Source organism: Scyliorhinus torazame, chromosome 5 (genome assembly GCF_047496885.1).
Source record: "Scyliorhinus torazame isolate Kashiwa2021f chromosome 5, sScyTor2.1, whole genome shotgun sequence".
NCBI lineage: Eukaryota > Metazoa > Chordata > Chondrichthyes > Carcharhiniformes > Scyliorhinidae > Scyliorhinus > Scyliorhinus torazame.
Genome location: NC_092711.1, coordinates 326,223,800 through 326,238,821, shown reverse-complemented (window position 1 = coordinate 326,238,821; position 15,022 = coordinate 326,223,800). Strand labels below are relative to the sequence as shown.

At 45.9% G+C, this 15,022-nt stretch overlaps 1 protein-coding gene across 1 annotated transcript in view; it reads left to right on the top strand.

Moving 5' to 3' along the window:
• Window positions 1-14,322, top strand: part of ints6l (integrator complex subunit 6 like) — a 179,176-nt gene extending 164,854 nt beyond the window's left edge. Inside the window, exons 15-18 of the mRNA XM_072505993.1 lie at window positions 2,396-2,624; window positions 4,216-4,623; window positions 6,333-6,426; window positions 13,370-14,322. Of these exons, the coding sequence (XP_072362094.1) occupies window positions 2,396-2,624; window positions 4,216-4,623; window positions 6,333-6,426; window positions 13,370-13,469 (831 nt within the window). The 3' untranslated portion in view covers window positions 13,470-14,322. The remainder of the gene's footprint in view (window positions 1-2,395; window positions 2,625-4,215; window positions 4,624-6,332; window positions 6,427-13,369) is intronic.
• The last annotated feature ends 700 nt before the right edge of the window (window positions 14,323-15,022 follow it).

Genomic DNA, 15,022 nt, shown 5'->3' with positions numbered 1-15,022 from the left:
GTTAAGAGGAAGAAGGAGGCCTATGTGAAGATGAGGTGTGAAGTTTCAGTTGGGGCGATGGATAGTTACAAGGTAGCGAGGAAGGATCTAAAGAGAGAGCTAAGACGAGCAAGGAGGGGACGTGAGAAGTATTTGGCAGGTAGGATCAAGGAAAACCCAAAAGCTTTCTATAGGTATGTCAGGAATAAGCGAATGACGAGGGAAAGAGTAGGACCAGTCAAGGACAGGGATGGGAAGTTGTGTGTGGAGTCTGAAGAGATAGGCGAGATACTAAATGAATATTTTTCGTCAGTATTCACTCAGGACAAAGATAATGTTGTGGAGGAGAATGCTGAGACCCAGGCTATTAGAATAGATGGCATTGAGGTACGTAGGGAAGAGGTGTTGGCAATTCTGGACAGGCTGAAAATAGATAAGTCCCCGGGGCCTGATGGGATTTATCCTAGGATTCGCTGGGAGGCCAGGGAAGAGATTGCTGGACCTTTGGCTTTGATTTTTATGTCATTGGCTACGGGAATAGTGCCAGAGGACTGGAGGATAGCAAATGTGGTCCCTTTGTTCAAAAAGGGGAGCAGAGACAACCCCGGCAACTATAGACCGGTGAGCCTCACGTCTGTAGTGGGTAAAATCTTGGAGGGGATTATAAGAGACAGGATTTATAATCATCTAGATAGGAATAATATGATCAGGGATAGTCAGCATGGCTTTGTGAAGGGTAGGTCATGCCTCACAAACCTTATCGAGTTCTTTGAGAAGGTGACTGAACAGGTAGACGAAGATAGAGCAGTTGATGTGGTGTATATGGATTTCAGTAAAGCGTTTGATAAGGTTCCTCACGGTAGGCTATTGCAGAAAATATGGAGGCTGGGGATTGAGGGTGATTTAGAGATGTGGATCAGGAATTGGCTAGCTGAAAGAAGACAGAGGGTGGTGATTGATGGGAAATGTTCAGAATGGAGTTCAGTTACAAGTGGCGTACCACAAGCATCTGTTCTGGGGCCGTTGCTGTTTGTCATTTTTATCAATGACCTAGAGGAAGGTGCAGAAGGGTGGGTGAGTAAATTTGCAGACGACACTAAAGTCGGTGGTGTTGTCGATAGTGTGGAAGGATGTAGCAGGTTACAGAGGGATATAGATAAGCTGCAGAGCTGGGCTGAGAGGTGGCAAATGGAGTTTAATGTAGAGAAGTGTGAGGTGATTCACTTTGGAAGGAATAAGAGGAATGCGGAATATTTGGCTAATGGTAAAGTTCTTGGAAGTGTGGATGAGCAGAGGGATCTAGGTGTCCATGTACATAGATCCCTGAAAGTTGCCACCCAGGTTGATAGGGTTGTGAAGAAGGCCTATGGAGTGTTGGCCTTTATTGGTAGAGGGATTGAGTTCCGGAGTCAGGAGGTCATGTTGCAGCTGTACAAAACTCTGGTACGGCCGCATTTGGAGTATTGCGTACAGTTCTGGTCACCGCATTATAGGAAGGACGTGGAGGCTTTGGAGCGGATGCAGAGGAGATTTACCAGGATGTTGCCTGGTATGGAGGGAAAATCTTATGAGGAAAGGCTGATGGACTTGAGGTTGTTTTCGTTAGAGAGAAGAAGGTTAAGAGGAGACTTAATAGAGGCATACAAAATGATCAGGGGGTTAGATAGGGTGGACAGTGAGAGCCTTCTCCCGCGGATGGAAATGGCTGGCACGAGGGGACATAACTTTAAACTGAGGGGTAATAGATATAGGACAGAGGTCAGGGGTAGGTTCTTTACGCAAAGAGTAGTGAGGCCGTGGAATGCCCTACCTGCTACAGTAGTGAACACGCCAACATTGAGGGCATTTAAAAGTTTATTGGATAAACATATGGATGATAATGGCATAGTGTAGGTTAGATGGCTTTTGTTTCGGTGCAACATCGTGGGCCGAAGGGCCTGTTCTGCGCTGTATCGTTCTATGTTCTTCCTGGCCTGTCAAAGACCTTTAATCTGTGTTGGACCCTTCCTTTACCTGCTTCACAGCAACTAGTGCATGGCCTCCTTACACCTGACAGAGCTGTCCTTCAATGCTCGGTCCCAGCAATGTGCTGCATTGCCTGGATCACGCCTGGCTTCAGTCGGAAAGTCTGGTAAGAAGGGATGGAAAAGCTTTCCAGTAAGAAACGAGGAACGGAGTGGCAATTTTGATTGCCACTCTGAGGAAGTTAAGGCATTTTGTGTTCACCTATTGTTAGCTCAACTGCCTTTTCAGAATGCGATCAATACAATTTGTCACTCTGTTAAACACCTGCAAAGTAACATGTTACAGCAGAATGAAACCAGGCTGACCACTTTTTGTTTCCTCATGAGGATTTCATCAACTTTAACAACACTTTATCACTTCATTTGTGCGTTTTGTTTGCTTTAACAATCAGGGGATGATGATCGATGAGGCTGATGAGTTTGTGGCAGGGCCACAGAAGTTGAAAAGACCTGGAGAATCCAACGCGCCTGGATCGCTGAAGAGAAGGCGGAGCATGTCACCGTTGCTGCGGCGACCTCCAACTCCACCGATTATCAATCACATCGGAGGAAAGGGACCTCCTTCAAGTCCAGGAGCCCCACCCCAACCAAGCCCTGTAAAACCTGTCACAGTGCATAAAGGTAAATCCACACACATCACTGCTGCACGTGGGTAGGCTGTGGTATCTTTCAACCTGGTAGAGGTTTGCCAGTCTGACTGAAACTAGTAACAATAAACATTGCAAAATGACAGCAATCGGTGTCTTGTGTTGTTTGTGTCACTGAAATTGTGACACTTGCCAATTGTCTCCGGTTGGAAATTGGGAGGGTCACCCATGGTGGAAATTAAGTGGAAGAGTCACCCACATTGTTGTGTTGGAATGGAGCCACTTTCAAATCAAAAGAGAATTTCTTCTCTGAGGGTGGCTAGTCTTTGGCATTCTACACTCCAGACATCAATAGAGGCTGGGTCATTCAATGTATTCAAGAGTGAGTTAGGCTTTTGATCAACAAGGGTTATGGGGCAGGAAAATTGAGTTAAGGCCACAGTCATGATTGCCAAATGGCCTATTATTGCTCTTGTTTCTTATATTCTTAAGTTAGGCATAATTTCATTCTCAAATGATTTTCCAAGTCTAAAATGAATGTGCAAAGATCCAAAAACTATAGCAATGTATCCGCAAATGTTCATATGGATGACATTCTGACTCCCTCAATGGAACATGTTTAACTTGTGTCCTGGGCCAGGGAGGAAAGGTGAGTGTGGAGGAGGGCTGTCCTGGGCCAGGGAGGGAAGGTGAGTGTGGAGGAGGGCTGTCCTGGGTCAGGGAGGGAAGGTGAGTGTGGAGGAGGGGTGTCCTGGGTCAGGGAGGGAAGGTGAGTGTGGAGGAGGGGTGTCCTGGGTCAGGGAGGGAAGGTGAGTGTGGAGGAGGGGTGTCCTGGGTCAGGGAGGGAAGGTGAGTGTGGAGGAGGGGTGTCCTGGGTCAGGGAGGGAAGGTGAGTGTGGAGGAGGGGTGTCCTGGGTCAGGGAGGGAAGGTGAGTGTGGAGGAGGGGTGTCCTGGGTCAGGGAGGGAAGGTGAGTGTGGAGGAGGGGAAGATTAACTGTGGGAGGCAGTGTGACAAGACCAACCTTGTTCTGCAGAGCAGCATTTTTGCCACTAATAGTCCAAACATTCTGTCTCCGGTGAAGGTGGGAGTGTGTGTGGAAACAGTGCAGATGCCGATAAAGGTAAATTGTGACCAGCGTAAGTAAATAGTAGAAGGATGGACGTTGCTCTTTGACCATTATTGTGAAATGAAAATGAAAGTGGCCATAGTCCCCAGGGCCATAGGATGCTCTCCTCTTTTGAGACCTGACTGGTGGTGATTTAACCTGAGAGTCACCAGATCTCAAGCGAGTGGCAAGGTCGAGAAGGATAACCTTCACGCATATCTTCCGCCGATATGGCAATTAAACCTGCGCAGTTGTTGTCGCTCTGCACACAGACCAACTGTCCAGTCAACTGAGCTAACTGACCCCAACATGGGTCCATGGCCCTGAGATTAAAAGTCTGGTGCCCTGCCGTTCTGATTGGTGTACATGGTGGACAGTCCCACCTTCTCACAGTCCCAGTGGAAAGCAGCAGTTTGCAAATTTGCCTGGGATTTTCTTTTCATTGTTAATAAGGTATTTACAACTGCTGCACTGATTGTTGAAACTATTCAATGGCTTTATTTTCCTTTCACATTTAGATTTAAATAGCATTACATTGGTAGATGTGAGTGGAGAGAAGAGGATGGATGACTGGCAATCATCAGAGAAACTGGCTGAAGATGTACTGGGAACTTCCCCAGACGGAGCTGCAACAACGTCTGCTCACACGACAGCGGACAGCTCGCTGCCCAGTGACTTCCAGGCTGTCCCAGAGCTCAATCATGTGGCTGAGGAAGTACTTGATCATAAACTTGGGACAGATATGGTGATGAGAGACTCTTTAGAAAGCTCATCTGAGACTGATGATGAAACAGATGTGGCCCTAGAAAGCAATCCAGGCTTATCTTTGGCCATCTCTGACAGAGTGCAAGTTCAGCCAGTAGTGGAGGGGAACAATGCTGAACTCAGGATTAGAGTTATGAAGGAGATTCGTAAACCAGGGAGAAGTAAGTGCCAAAGTATGTCAAATATACTTAAATAGTTGCATTTTCACAGCAAAAAGCATGCAGAAAAAAATTAAATACAGCAAAAAATCATTATTTATCCTGGAAGCCAATCAAAAGCCACCTTAATATTGCACTGTTTGTGGCTGAGCACATTGACCAAACCACCTTCCTGAAGCCTCCGCCTGGCCAGGCCGGCTATTGCTTCAGCTTCTCTTGTCCCCGACTATGATACTCTATTCTCCATTCGTTGGCACATTTCCACTCTGTCATTTCCAGCTGAGAAGGTTTACTGTCCTTTCACCCAATCAGCGCCAATGCCCTGGGGCTGGTTTAGCACAGGGGGCTAAACAGCTAGCTTGCGATGCAGAACATTGCCAGCAGCGCGGGTTCAATTCCCGTACCAGCCTCCCCGAACAGGCACCGGAATGTGGCGACTAGGGGCTTTTCACAGTAACTTCATTGAAGCCTACTTGTGAGAATAAGCGATTATTATTATTAGTAACGCCCATTGCACTTCCCTCTGCCCCCGTGCATCCTGAGAGTTGAGAGCCTGCGACCTGCTTAAGGAAGCCCCATGAGTTCCACTGAAACGAGAAGAGATGCAAACCAAAGGAGGGATACCCTGGAGAGTCGTTTGGGTGGGAAATAACGTTGTTTGTTTATTATAGAAGCATAGAATTTACAGTGCAGAAGGAGGCCATTCGGCCCATCGAGTCTGCACCGGCTCTTGGGAAGAGCACCCAAGCCCACGCCTCCACCTTATCCCAGTAACCCCACCCAACCTTTTTGCACACTGAGGGCAATTTATCATGGCCAATCCACCTAACCTAACATGTTCATTCGAAAGTTGCTTGTGACCAAAACACAAGAGAAAAGGAAAGCGGGAAAATATTTGTACCACTGCCTTTTGTGATGCTAAAGCAGATAATAAAACTGGTGCTCACTTAGCCAGTGTTTGGCATTATTGGATGTACTTGCGCAGCAATCTTCTGGAAAAAACAAAAATCTACTGGCAAGTGGTCTTTGTGCATTTTCAAATATTTAACTGATATCATATTGCAAAAATAGATTTGTGTTCCAGGACTGGTGTCTTGCTTTGGCCGGTAGGTATTGCTAAGATGGGCATTTGTTCGCCACTCATGTCCCTGCACAAATAGGCCTTATCTGCGATGTGGTTTGATACTTAACCTCTTGGCTAGGGAATTGTCCTTTTTTTAAAATATAAATTTAGAGTACCCAATCCTTTTCTTCCAATTAAGGAGCAATTTAGCGTGGCCAATTCACGACCCTGCGCATCTTTGTTTTTTGGGTTGTGGGGGTGAAACCCGCACAGACACGGGGAGAAGGTGCAAACTCTCCACACGAACAGTGACAAAGAAAAGTACAGCACAGGAACAGGCCCTTCGGCCCTCCAAGCCTGTGCCGACCATGCTGCCCGACTAAACTAAAATCTTCTACACTTCCTGGGCCGTATCCCAGGTCCATGGCAACGTGAGGCAGCAGTGCTAATTTCCTCTGGATAACGGGATAAAATAATTTTTTTAAAATACAGCAGTAAATAACACACAGAATACCAAGTTTTTTTCTTTCTATGTGATAACTTTAGAATTGATATGCCACACAACTTTGGCGGAAATCTTTGCGATTTTCCTTTTCACAAAACATTTGTACTTCATCTTGCTAAATTGTTGACTATTTTTGAATTTCAGATTATGACAGACTCTTCAGATTACTGGAGGATATTGAAGGTCCTTTGGAAATTCAGAGGAATTTCATTCAGAATACTATCAAAGAAGCAGCCAGGTAAGTGCATATTTATCCTTGAGGTCCACAGCGACCGAGATAGTAATGGGGGAAATCATAGAATTCCTACAGTACAGAAGGCAGCCATTCAACCCACTGAGTCTGCATGTTCTGCCCGTGTCTGCGTGGGTTTCCTCAGTGCTCCAGTTTCCTTCCACAGTTCCAAAAGACTTGCTAGGTAATTTGGACATTCTGAATTCTCCCTCAGTGTACCCAAACAGGCGCTGAAATGTGGCGACTAGGGGACTTTCACATTAACTTTTTTGCAGTGTTAATGTAAGCCTACTTGTGACACTAATAAAGATTATTATTATTATTGTTGTTGTTAACTTGATGCTTCACCCAGTGGGAAGTAACTCCCTCTACCCTGTCCACATTGCTCATGATTTTCATTACCTCTATCAAACTTCTTATCTACCTTCTCTTCCAAGGAGAACAGTCACCAAACTGTCTTCATAACTGAAGATCCTCATTCAAAGAACAAAGAAAAGTACAGCACAGAAACAGGCCCTTCGGCCCTCCAAGCCTGCGCCGACCATGCTCCCCGTCTAAACTAAAGTCTTGTACACTTCCGGGATCCGTATCCCTCTATTCCCATCCTATTCATGTATTTGTCAAGATGCCCCTTAAACGTCGCTATCGTCCCTGCTTCCACCACCTCCTCCAGCAGCGAGTTCCAGACACCCACTACCCTCTGTGTAAAAAAAACTTACCTCGCACATCTCCTCTGAACCTTGCCCCTCGCACCTTAAACCTATGCCCCCTAGTAATTGACCCCTCTACCCTGGGAAAAAGTCTCTGACTATCCACTCTGTCTATGCCCCACATAAGCTTGTAGACCTCGATCAGGTCACCGCTCAACCTCCTTCGTTCCAGTGAGAACAAACCAAGTTTATTCAACCTCTCCTCATAGCTAATGCCCTCCATACCAGGCAACATCCTGGTAAATCTCTTCTGCACCCTCTCCAAAGTCTCCACATCCTTCTGATAGTGTGGCGACCAGAATTGAACACTACTCCAAGTGTGGCCTAATTAAGGTTCTATACAGCTGCAACATGACTTGCCAATTCTTAACTCAAACTCTGCCCCGTCTAGGTTTGCTAGTGTCACACGGGAGGGTTTAAACTAGTATGGCAGGGGGGTGGGCACGGGAGCAATAGGTCAGAAGGTGAGAGCATTGAGGGAGAACTAGGGAATAGGGACAGTGTGGCTCTGAGGCAGAGCAGACGGGGAGAAATTGCTGAACACAGCGGGTCTGGTGGCCTGAAGTGCATATGTTTTAATGCAAGGAGCATTACAGGTAAGGCAGATGAACTTAGAGCTTGGATTAGTACTTGGAACTATGATGTTGTTGCCATTACAGAGACCTGGTTGAGGGAAGGGCAGGATTGGCAGCTAAACGTTCCAGGATTTAGATGTTTCAGGCGGGATAGAGGGGGATGTAAAAGGGGAGGTGGAGTTGCGCTACTTGTTCGGGAGAATATCACAGCTGTACTGCGAGAGGACACCTCAGAGGGCAGTGAGGCTATATGGGTAGAGATCAGGAATAAGAAGGGTGCAGTCACAATGTTGGGGGTATACTACAGGCCTCCCAACAGCCAGCGGGAGATAGAGGAGCAGATAGGTAGACAGATTTTGGAAAAGAGTACAAACAACAGGGTTGTGGTGATGGGAGACTTCAACTTCCCCAATATTGACTGGGACTCACTTAGTGCCAGGGGCTTAGACGGGGCGGAGTTTGTAAGGAGCATCCAGGAGGGCTTCTTAAAACAATATGTAGACAGTCCAACTAGGGAAGGGGCGGTACTGGACCTGGTATTGGGGAATGAGCCCGGCCAGGTGGTAGATGTTTCAGTAGGGGAGCATTTCGGTAACAGTGACCACAATTCAGTAAGTTTTAAAGTACTGGTGGACAAGGATAAGAGTGGTCCGAGGATGAATGTGCTAAATTGGGGGAAGGCTAATTATAACAATATTAGGCGGGAACTGAAGAACATAGATTGGGGGCGGATGTTTGAGGGCAAATCAACATCTGACATGTGGGAGGCTTTCAAGTGTCAGTTGAAAGGAATACAGGACCGGCATGTTCCTGTGAGGAAGAAAGATAAATACGGCAATTTTCGGGAACCTTGGATGACGAGTGATATTGTAGGCCTCGTCAAAAAGAAAAAGGAGGCATTTGTCAGGGCTAAAAGGCTGGGAACAGACGAAGCCTGCGTGGAATATAAGGAAAGTTGGAAGGAACTTAAGCAAGGAGTCAGGAGTGCTAGAAGGGGTCACGAAAAGTCATTGGCAAATAGGGTTAAGGAAAATCCCAAGGCTTTTTACACGTACATAAAAAGCAAGAGGGTAGCCAGGGAAAGGGTTGGCCCACTGAAGGATAGGCAAGGGAATCTATGTGTGGAGCCAGAGGAAATGGGTGAGGTACTAAATGAATACTTTGCATCAGTATTCACCAAAGAGAAAGATTTGGTAGATGTTGAGTCTGGAGAAGGGGGTGTAGATAGCCTGGGTCACATTGTGATCCAAAAAGACGAGGTGTTGGGTGTCTTAAAAAATATTAAGGTAGATAAGTCCCCAGGGCCTGATGGGATCTACCCCAGAATACTGAAGGAGGCTGGAGAGGAAATTGCTGAGGCCTTGACAGAAATCTTGGGATCCTCGCTTTCTTCAGGGGATGTCCCGGAGGACTGGAGAATAGCCAATGTTGTTCCTCTGTTTAAGAAGGGTAGCAAGGATAATCCCGGGAACTACAGACCGGTGAGCCTTACTTCAGTGGTAGGGAAATTACTGGAGAGAATTCTTCGAGACAGTATTTACTCCCATTTGGAAGCAAATGGACGTAATAGTGAGAGGCAGCACGGTTTTGTGAAGGGGAGGTCGTGTCTCACTAACTTGATAGAGTTTTTCGAGGAGGTCACTAAGATGATTGATGCAGGTAGGGCAGTAGATGTTGTCTATATGGACTTCAGTAAGGCCTTTGACAAGGTCCCTCATGGTAGACTAGTACAAAAGGTGAAGTCACACGGGATCAGGGGTGAGCTGGCAAGGTGGATACAGAACTGGCTAGGCCATAGAAGGCAGAGAGTAGCAATGGAGGGATGCTTGTCTAATTGGAGGGCTGTGACCAGTGGTGTTCCACAGGGATCAGTGCTGGGACCTTTGCTCTTTGTAGTATATATAAATGATTTGGAGGAAAATGTAACTGGTCTGATTAGTAAGTTTGCAGACGACACAAAGGTCGGTGGAATTGCGGATAGCGATGAGGACTGTCGGAGGATACAGCAGGATTTAGATTGTCTGGAGACTTGGGCGGAGAGATGGCAGATGGAGTTTAATCCGGACAAATGTGAGGTAATGCATTTTGGAAGGTCTAATGCAGGTAGGGAATATACAGTGAATGGTAGAACCCTCAAGAGTATTGAAAGTCAAAGAAATCTAGGAGTACAGGTCCACAGGTCATTGAAAGGGGCAACACAGGTGGAGAAGGTAGTCAAGAAGGCATACGGCATGCTTGCCTTCATTGGCCGGGGCATTGAGTATAAGAATTGGCAAGTCATGTTGCAGCTGTATAGAACCTTAGTTAGGCCACACTTGGAGTATAGTGTTCAATTCTGGTCGCCACACTACCAGAAGGATGTGGAGGCTTTAGAGAGGGTGCAGAAGAGACTTACCAGGATGTTGCCTGGTATGGAGGGCATTAGCTATGAGGAGAGGTTGAATAAACTTGGTTTGTTCTCACTGGAACGAAGGAGGTTGAGGGGCGACCTGATAGAGGTATACAAAATTATGAGGGGCATAGTCAGGGTGGATAGTCAGAGGCTTTTCCCCAGGGTAGAGGGGTCAATTACTAGGGGGCATAGGTTTAAGGTGAGAGGGGCAAGGTTTAGAATAGATGTACGAGGCAAGTTTTTTACGCAGAGGGTAGTGGGTGCCTGGAACTCGCTACCGGAGGAGGTAGTGGAAGCAGGGACGATAGGGACATTTAAGGGGCATCTTGACAAATATATGAATAGGATGGGAATAGAAGGATACGGACCCAGGAAGTGTAGAAGATTGTAGTTTAGTCGGGCAGCATGGTCGGCATGGGCTTGGAGGACCGAAGGGCCTGTTCCTGTGCTGTACATTTCTTTGTTCTTTCTTTGTCTAAGCCCCTGGCACTAAGTGAGTCCCAGTCAATATTGGAGAAGTTCAAGTCTCCCATCACAACAACCCTGTTGCTTTTAATCCTTTCCAAAGTCTGTCCACCTATCTGCTCCTCTATCCCCCGCTGGCTGTTGGGAGGCCTGTAGTAAACCCCCCGCATTGTGACTGCACCCTTCTTATTCCTGATCTCTACCCATATAGCCTCGCTGCCCTCTGAGGTGTCCTCCCGCAGTACAGCTATGATATTCTCCCTAACTAATAGCACAACTCCTCCACCCCTTTTACATCCCCCTCTATCCCACTTGAAACATCAAAATCCCGGAATGTTTAGGTGCCAGTCCTGTCCTTCCCTCAACCAGGTCTGTGTAATGGCAACAACATCATAGTTCCAAGTACTAATCCAAGCTCTAAGTTCATCTGCCTTACCCGTAATACTTCTTGCATGAAAACATATGCACTTCAGGCCACCAGTCCCGCAGTTGTCAGCAACATCTCCCTGACTGCTCTTCCTGGAACCATTATCGTGAACCTTTTGTGCACTGTGAGGTGAGAGTGACTGCCCTTGACTTAAAGGCTGCATTTGACCGAGTATGGCATCAAGGTGCCCGAACCCAGAACTGGAGTCAATTGGAATCCGGGGGAAAACTCTCCGCTGGTTGGAGTTATCCCCGGCACAAAGGAAGATGGTTGTGGTGGTTGGAGGTCAATCATCTCAGATCCAGGACATCACTGCAGGAGTTGTTCAAAGTAGTGTCCTAGGCCCAACCATCTTCAGCTGCTCCATCAATATCTTTGCTTCCACCATAACATCAGAAGTGGGGAAGTTCGCTGATGATTGCACAATGTTATGGACATACATGTGGGCATACAAAATAGGAGCAGTAGTCGGCCATTTGGTCCCTAGGGCCTGCTCCGCCATCAATGAGACCATGTCTAATTTGTTTATGTATCGAATTCCACATTTCCACCTTACCCCCAATGACCTTAGATCCCCTTTAACAAGAATTTATCCACCTCTGCCTTAAAAATATTCAATGACCCTGCCTCCACTGCCTTCTGAGGCAGAGTTTCCAAAGTCAGTCAACCCTCTTGAGACATAATATATTACTCCTCATCTCTGCCCTATAATAGTGACCCTCAATTTGAAACGGTGCCCCCTCGTCCTGGTCTCACCCACAAGAGGAAACACCCTTTCCTCATCTACCTTGTCAAGAGTGAGTGGCATGGTAGCATCGTGGTTAGCACTGTTGCTTCACAGCTCCAGGGTCCCAGGTTCCTTCCCGGCTTGGGTCACTGTCTGTGCGGAGTCTGCACGTTCTCCCCACGGCTGCGTGGGTTTCCTCCCACAGTCCAAAGATGTGCATTGGCCATGATAAATTGTCCTTAGTGTCCAAAAAGATTAGGTGTGGTTGCTAGGTTACGGGGATGGGGTGGAGGTGTGGACTTAAGTGTGGTGCTCTTTCCAAGAGCTGGGGCAGACTTGATGGGCCGAATGGCCTCCTTCTGCGCTGTAAATTCTATGATTCTAAGACCGCTCAGGATCTTATAAACTTCAATGAAGTCATTCCTCACTCTTCTAAACTCCAGTGGAATCAAGCCCAGTCTGTCTAACCTTTCCTCAACAGACAAGCTGCTCATTCCAGATATCAGTATAATGAACTTCCTCTGAACTACCTCCAATACATTTACATCCTTCCTTAAATAAGGAGACCCAAACTGCAGACAATGGGCACGATTTAATAAAATGGGAACAAAGTCCCATATTGAGCGTGCTTAGCCACGTGTTTCCCTTGGCAGTGCCAGGCTGGCAGTGTCAGCATGCCCAGATGCCACCAGCAGTGCCAGAATATCACCCTGCTCAAAGGGCATACCCGTGGGAGACTCCCACGAGTGTGGAGACCAGGACTGAACGGCGCTCACCCGAGGTCTCCAAAGCGACAGGAATCCCAACGCCTCGGATACATCGGGAAACTGCACATTAAAGTAAGATTATCTGTCTCGCTTTAATATGCAGATATGCCAAAAAGTGATCCCACTCACAATGGCCAGGATTTACATCGCAGCGTCTTGTGAGATCCTGTTTGATCTCGTGAGGCGTTGCAAGCAGGGTAGATCCTGGGAGCAGGGTGTTGCGGCTTGTATCGCTCACGCTGCGCCATGGCGAGCTGCTTTTCGTGTGCAGCGTAGCCATTCGATCGGGTCCCAAATTTGAGATGCAATCTCACCAATTCCCTGTTACTTTTATGCTCAATTTCTCTCATAATAAAGAGTAGCATTCCGTTAGCCGCCTTTTTAAAAAAAATAAATTTAGTGTCTCCAATTCATTTTTTCCAATTATGGGGCAATTTAGCGTGGCCAATCCACCTACCCTGCACACCTTTCGGTTGTGGGGGCAAAACCCACGCAAACACGGGGAGAATGTCCAAACTCCACACGGACAGTGACCCAGAGCCGGAATTGAACCTGGGACCTCGGCGCCGTGAGGCAGCAATGCTAACCACTGCGCCACCGTGCTGCCCCCCCCCCCCCCCCCCCCATTAGCCTTCTTGATTAAATACTAGCTTTGTGTCCAAAATCGTTGGGCTGAAGGGAATTGATTTCTGAAATTGGTCTGCATTACATCCAGTTTATGCTGGTGATGGAATTCACTTTCTACCCCAGTGTGCTTCATGGTTCACGCGTGAAGAATGGGTTCTTCATTACATAAACTGACCTAGACTGTGGGTGGAGTGAAACTGATATAGTAATGGTCTTTTCTTCCCATGTTCTGATTCTGGCTGTTGGTTTTGTCCCCTAGGTTTAAAAGGCGAGTGTTAATACAGCAACTAGAAAGAGTACTAGAAGATGTTATTTCAAGGTCTTTGTCAGCACAGATCAACCATGTCAACAGCAGATAGTTCAACTCGTGGACTGTGGACCAGGAATGTACTTCCCTGTCAATCTGTGTACAGCGCATGAACGCTTGTAACTTGCTTGCTTTAACCATCGTTTCTCCCAGTGGTATTTGCTCCTCCCGGAAGTGCATCTTGTGCCAACAGGGCTTGTGGAACAGAAGCTTTGTTGGATTGTTTGAAGAGTTTTACTGGTATTGTGAACAGCGGCTGTTACTCTGATGTGTTGAATCTAAAATGTGGAGCAAGAGTCAGATAATATCCACAATCCTCCACATTGTACCTACTCTTCTGTTATTGCGGAGGCTTTTGTCTGGGGCTGCGTTTCTGCATTCTTCAGATATGGTGCCATTTCTGCTTTGGCACACGAACCAGGCACTGGGGGGAGAAAATGTGAGTATTTTATTTAAAAAGAAAATAACTGAAAATTACATATGGGGAAGAAACCATCTACCTCAGACTCACTTTACTGTTTTGTCTGCAGACTTGTTGAAAGTTCACTTGTGGCTCATTCCTCCTCTATTGTGTTCCAGTCCATGAGGAGGGTGATGCCTTACAAATTGGATTTTCCACAATGTGCTTTGGAAGCACTAAAGTGGATACGGAACCTATTGCCCTTTTTATTGTTAATATGAGAGGAATTATTTTTGAACCACATTGTTACAAAATAAAACACCAAATTGTCATATTTTAATGTGTGAGGTAACTTTTGTAACTTCTATCTATTGAAAATAAATACAGTTTATCATGAAATTTTTTATTTACATGTGAAAATGTATCGAACACATTTTTTGATGGCACTTTATACTATTGTATGACTTTTAATCCTGTTGATAACAAAAGGTTGTTTTAAAATGGATTCCTGTTCTTGTGTTATTTTATATATTTTTTTAAAATCCTTTAAGGGGGGAAAAATCTTTCAAGTTAATATCAGAGTTTTGAAGGCTGAAGGTTTTGATAATCTGATGACTTGTGTAAGTCTAAGATTTATAGATACTTGATATCTTTTAAAACATGGTATAGCACACATTTACTGAATGCATGACCTTGTATGTTGAGAACCTTTTCTGCTAGATCTGTACAGTCTGATACAGCTGAGAGTTTTTAGTTTCAGCAAAAAGAATAACTTCTTAGTTATCTTTTCTGGTTAAAATATTTTAGACCAAAATATATATATATATTTTTTTAAACCACAAACAAATATGTAATTTGAATGTACCAATTATTATAATACTGTGTATGTAATCTGTAAATCAGACTTCATTTATACAGCCTGGACATCACAAAGCACTTTACAAGCAATGAAATACTTTTGCCGTGTAATTACTGTTGTAATTTAGAAACGGTGGCAGCCGGTTTGCAGCAGCAAGCTCCCATAAACAGCAATGTGATAATAACCAGGCCAATGTTTTAGTGAAGTGATAAATATTGGCCAGGCACTTCCTCTGTTCTTCTTGGAAACCGTGTGATGATGGGGGCCTGTTACATCCACCTTGGAATGAGCAGACGGCCTCAGTTTAATGTCTGATCTGAAAGATGTGCCTCTGACATTGGGCCAC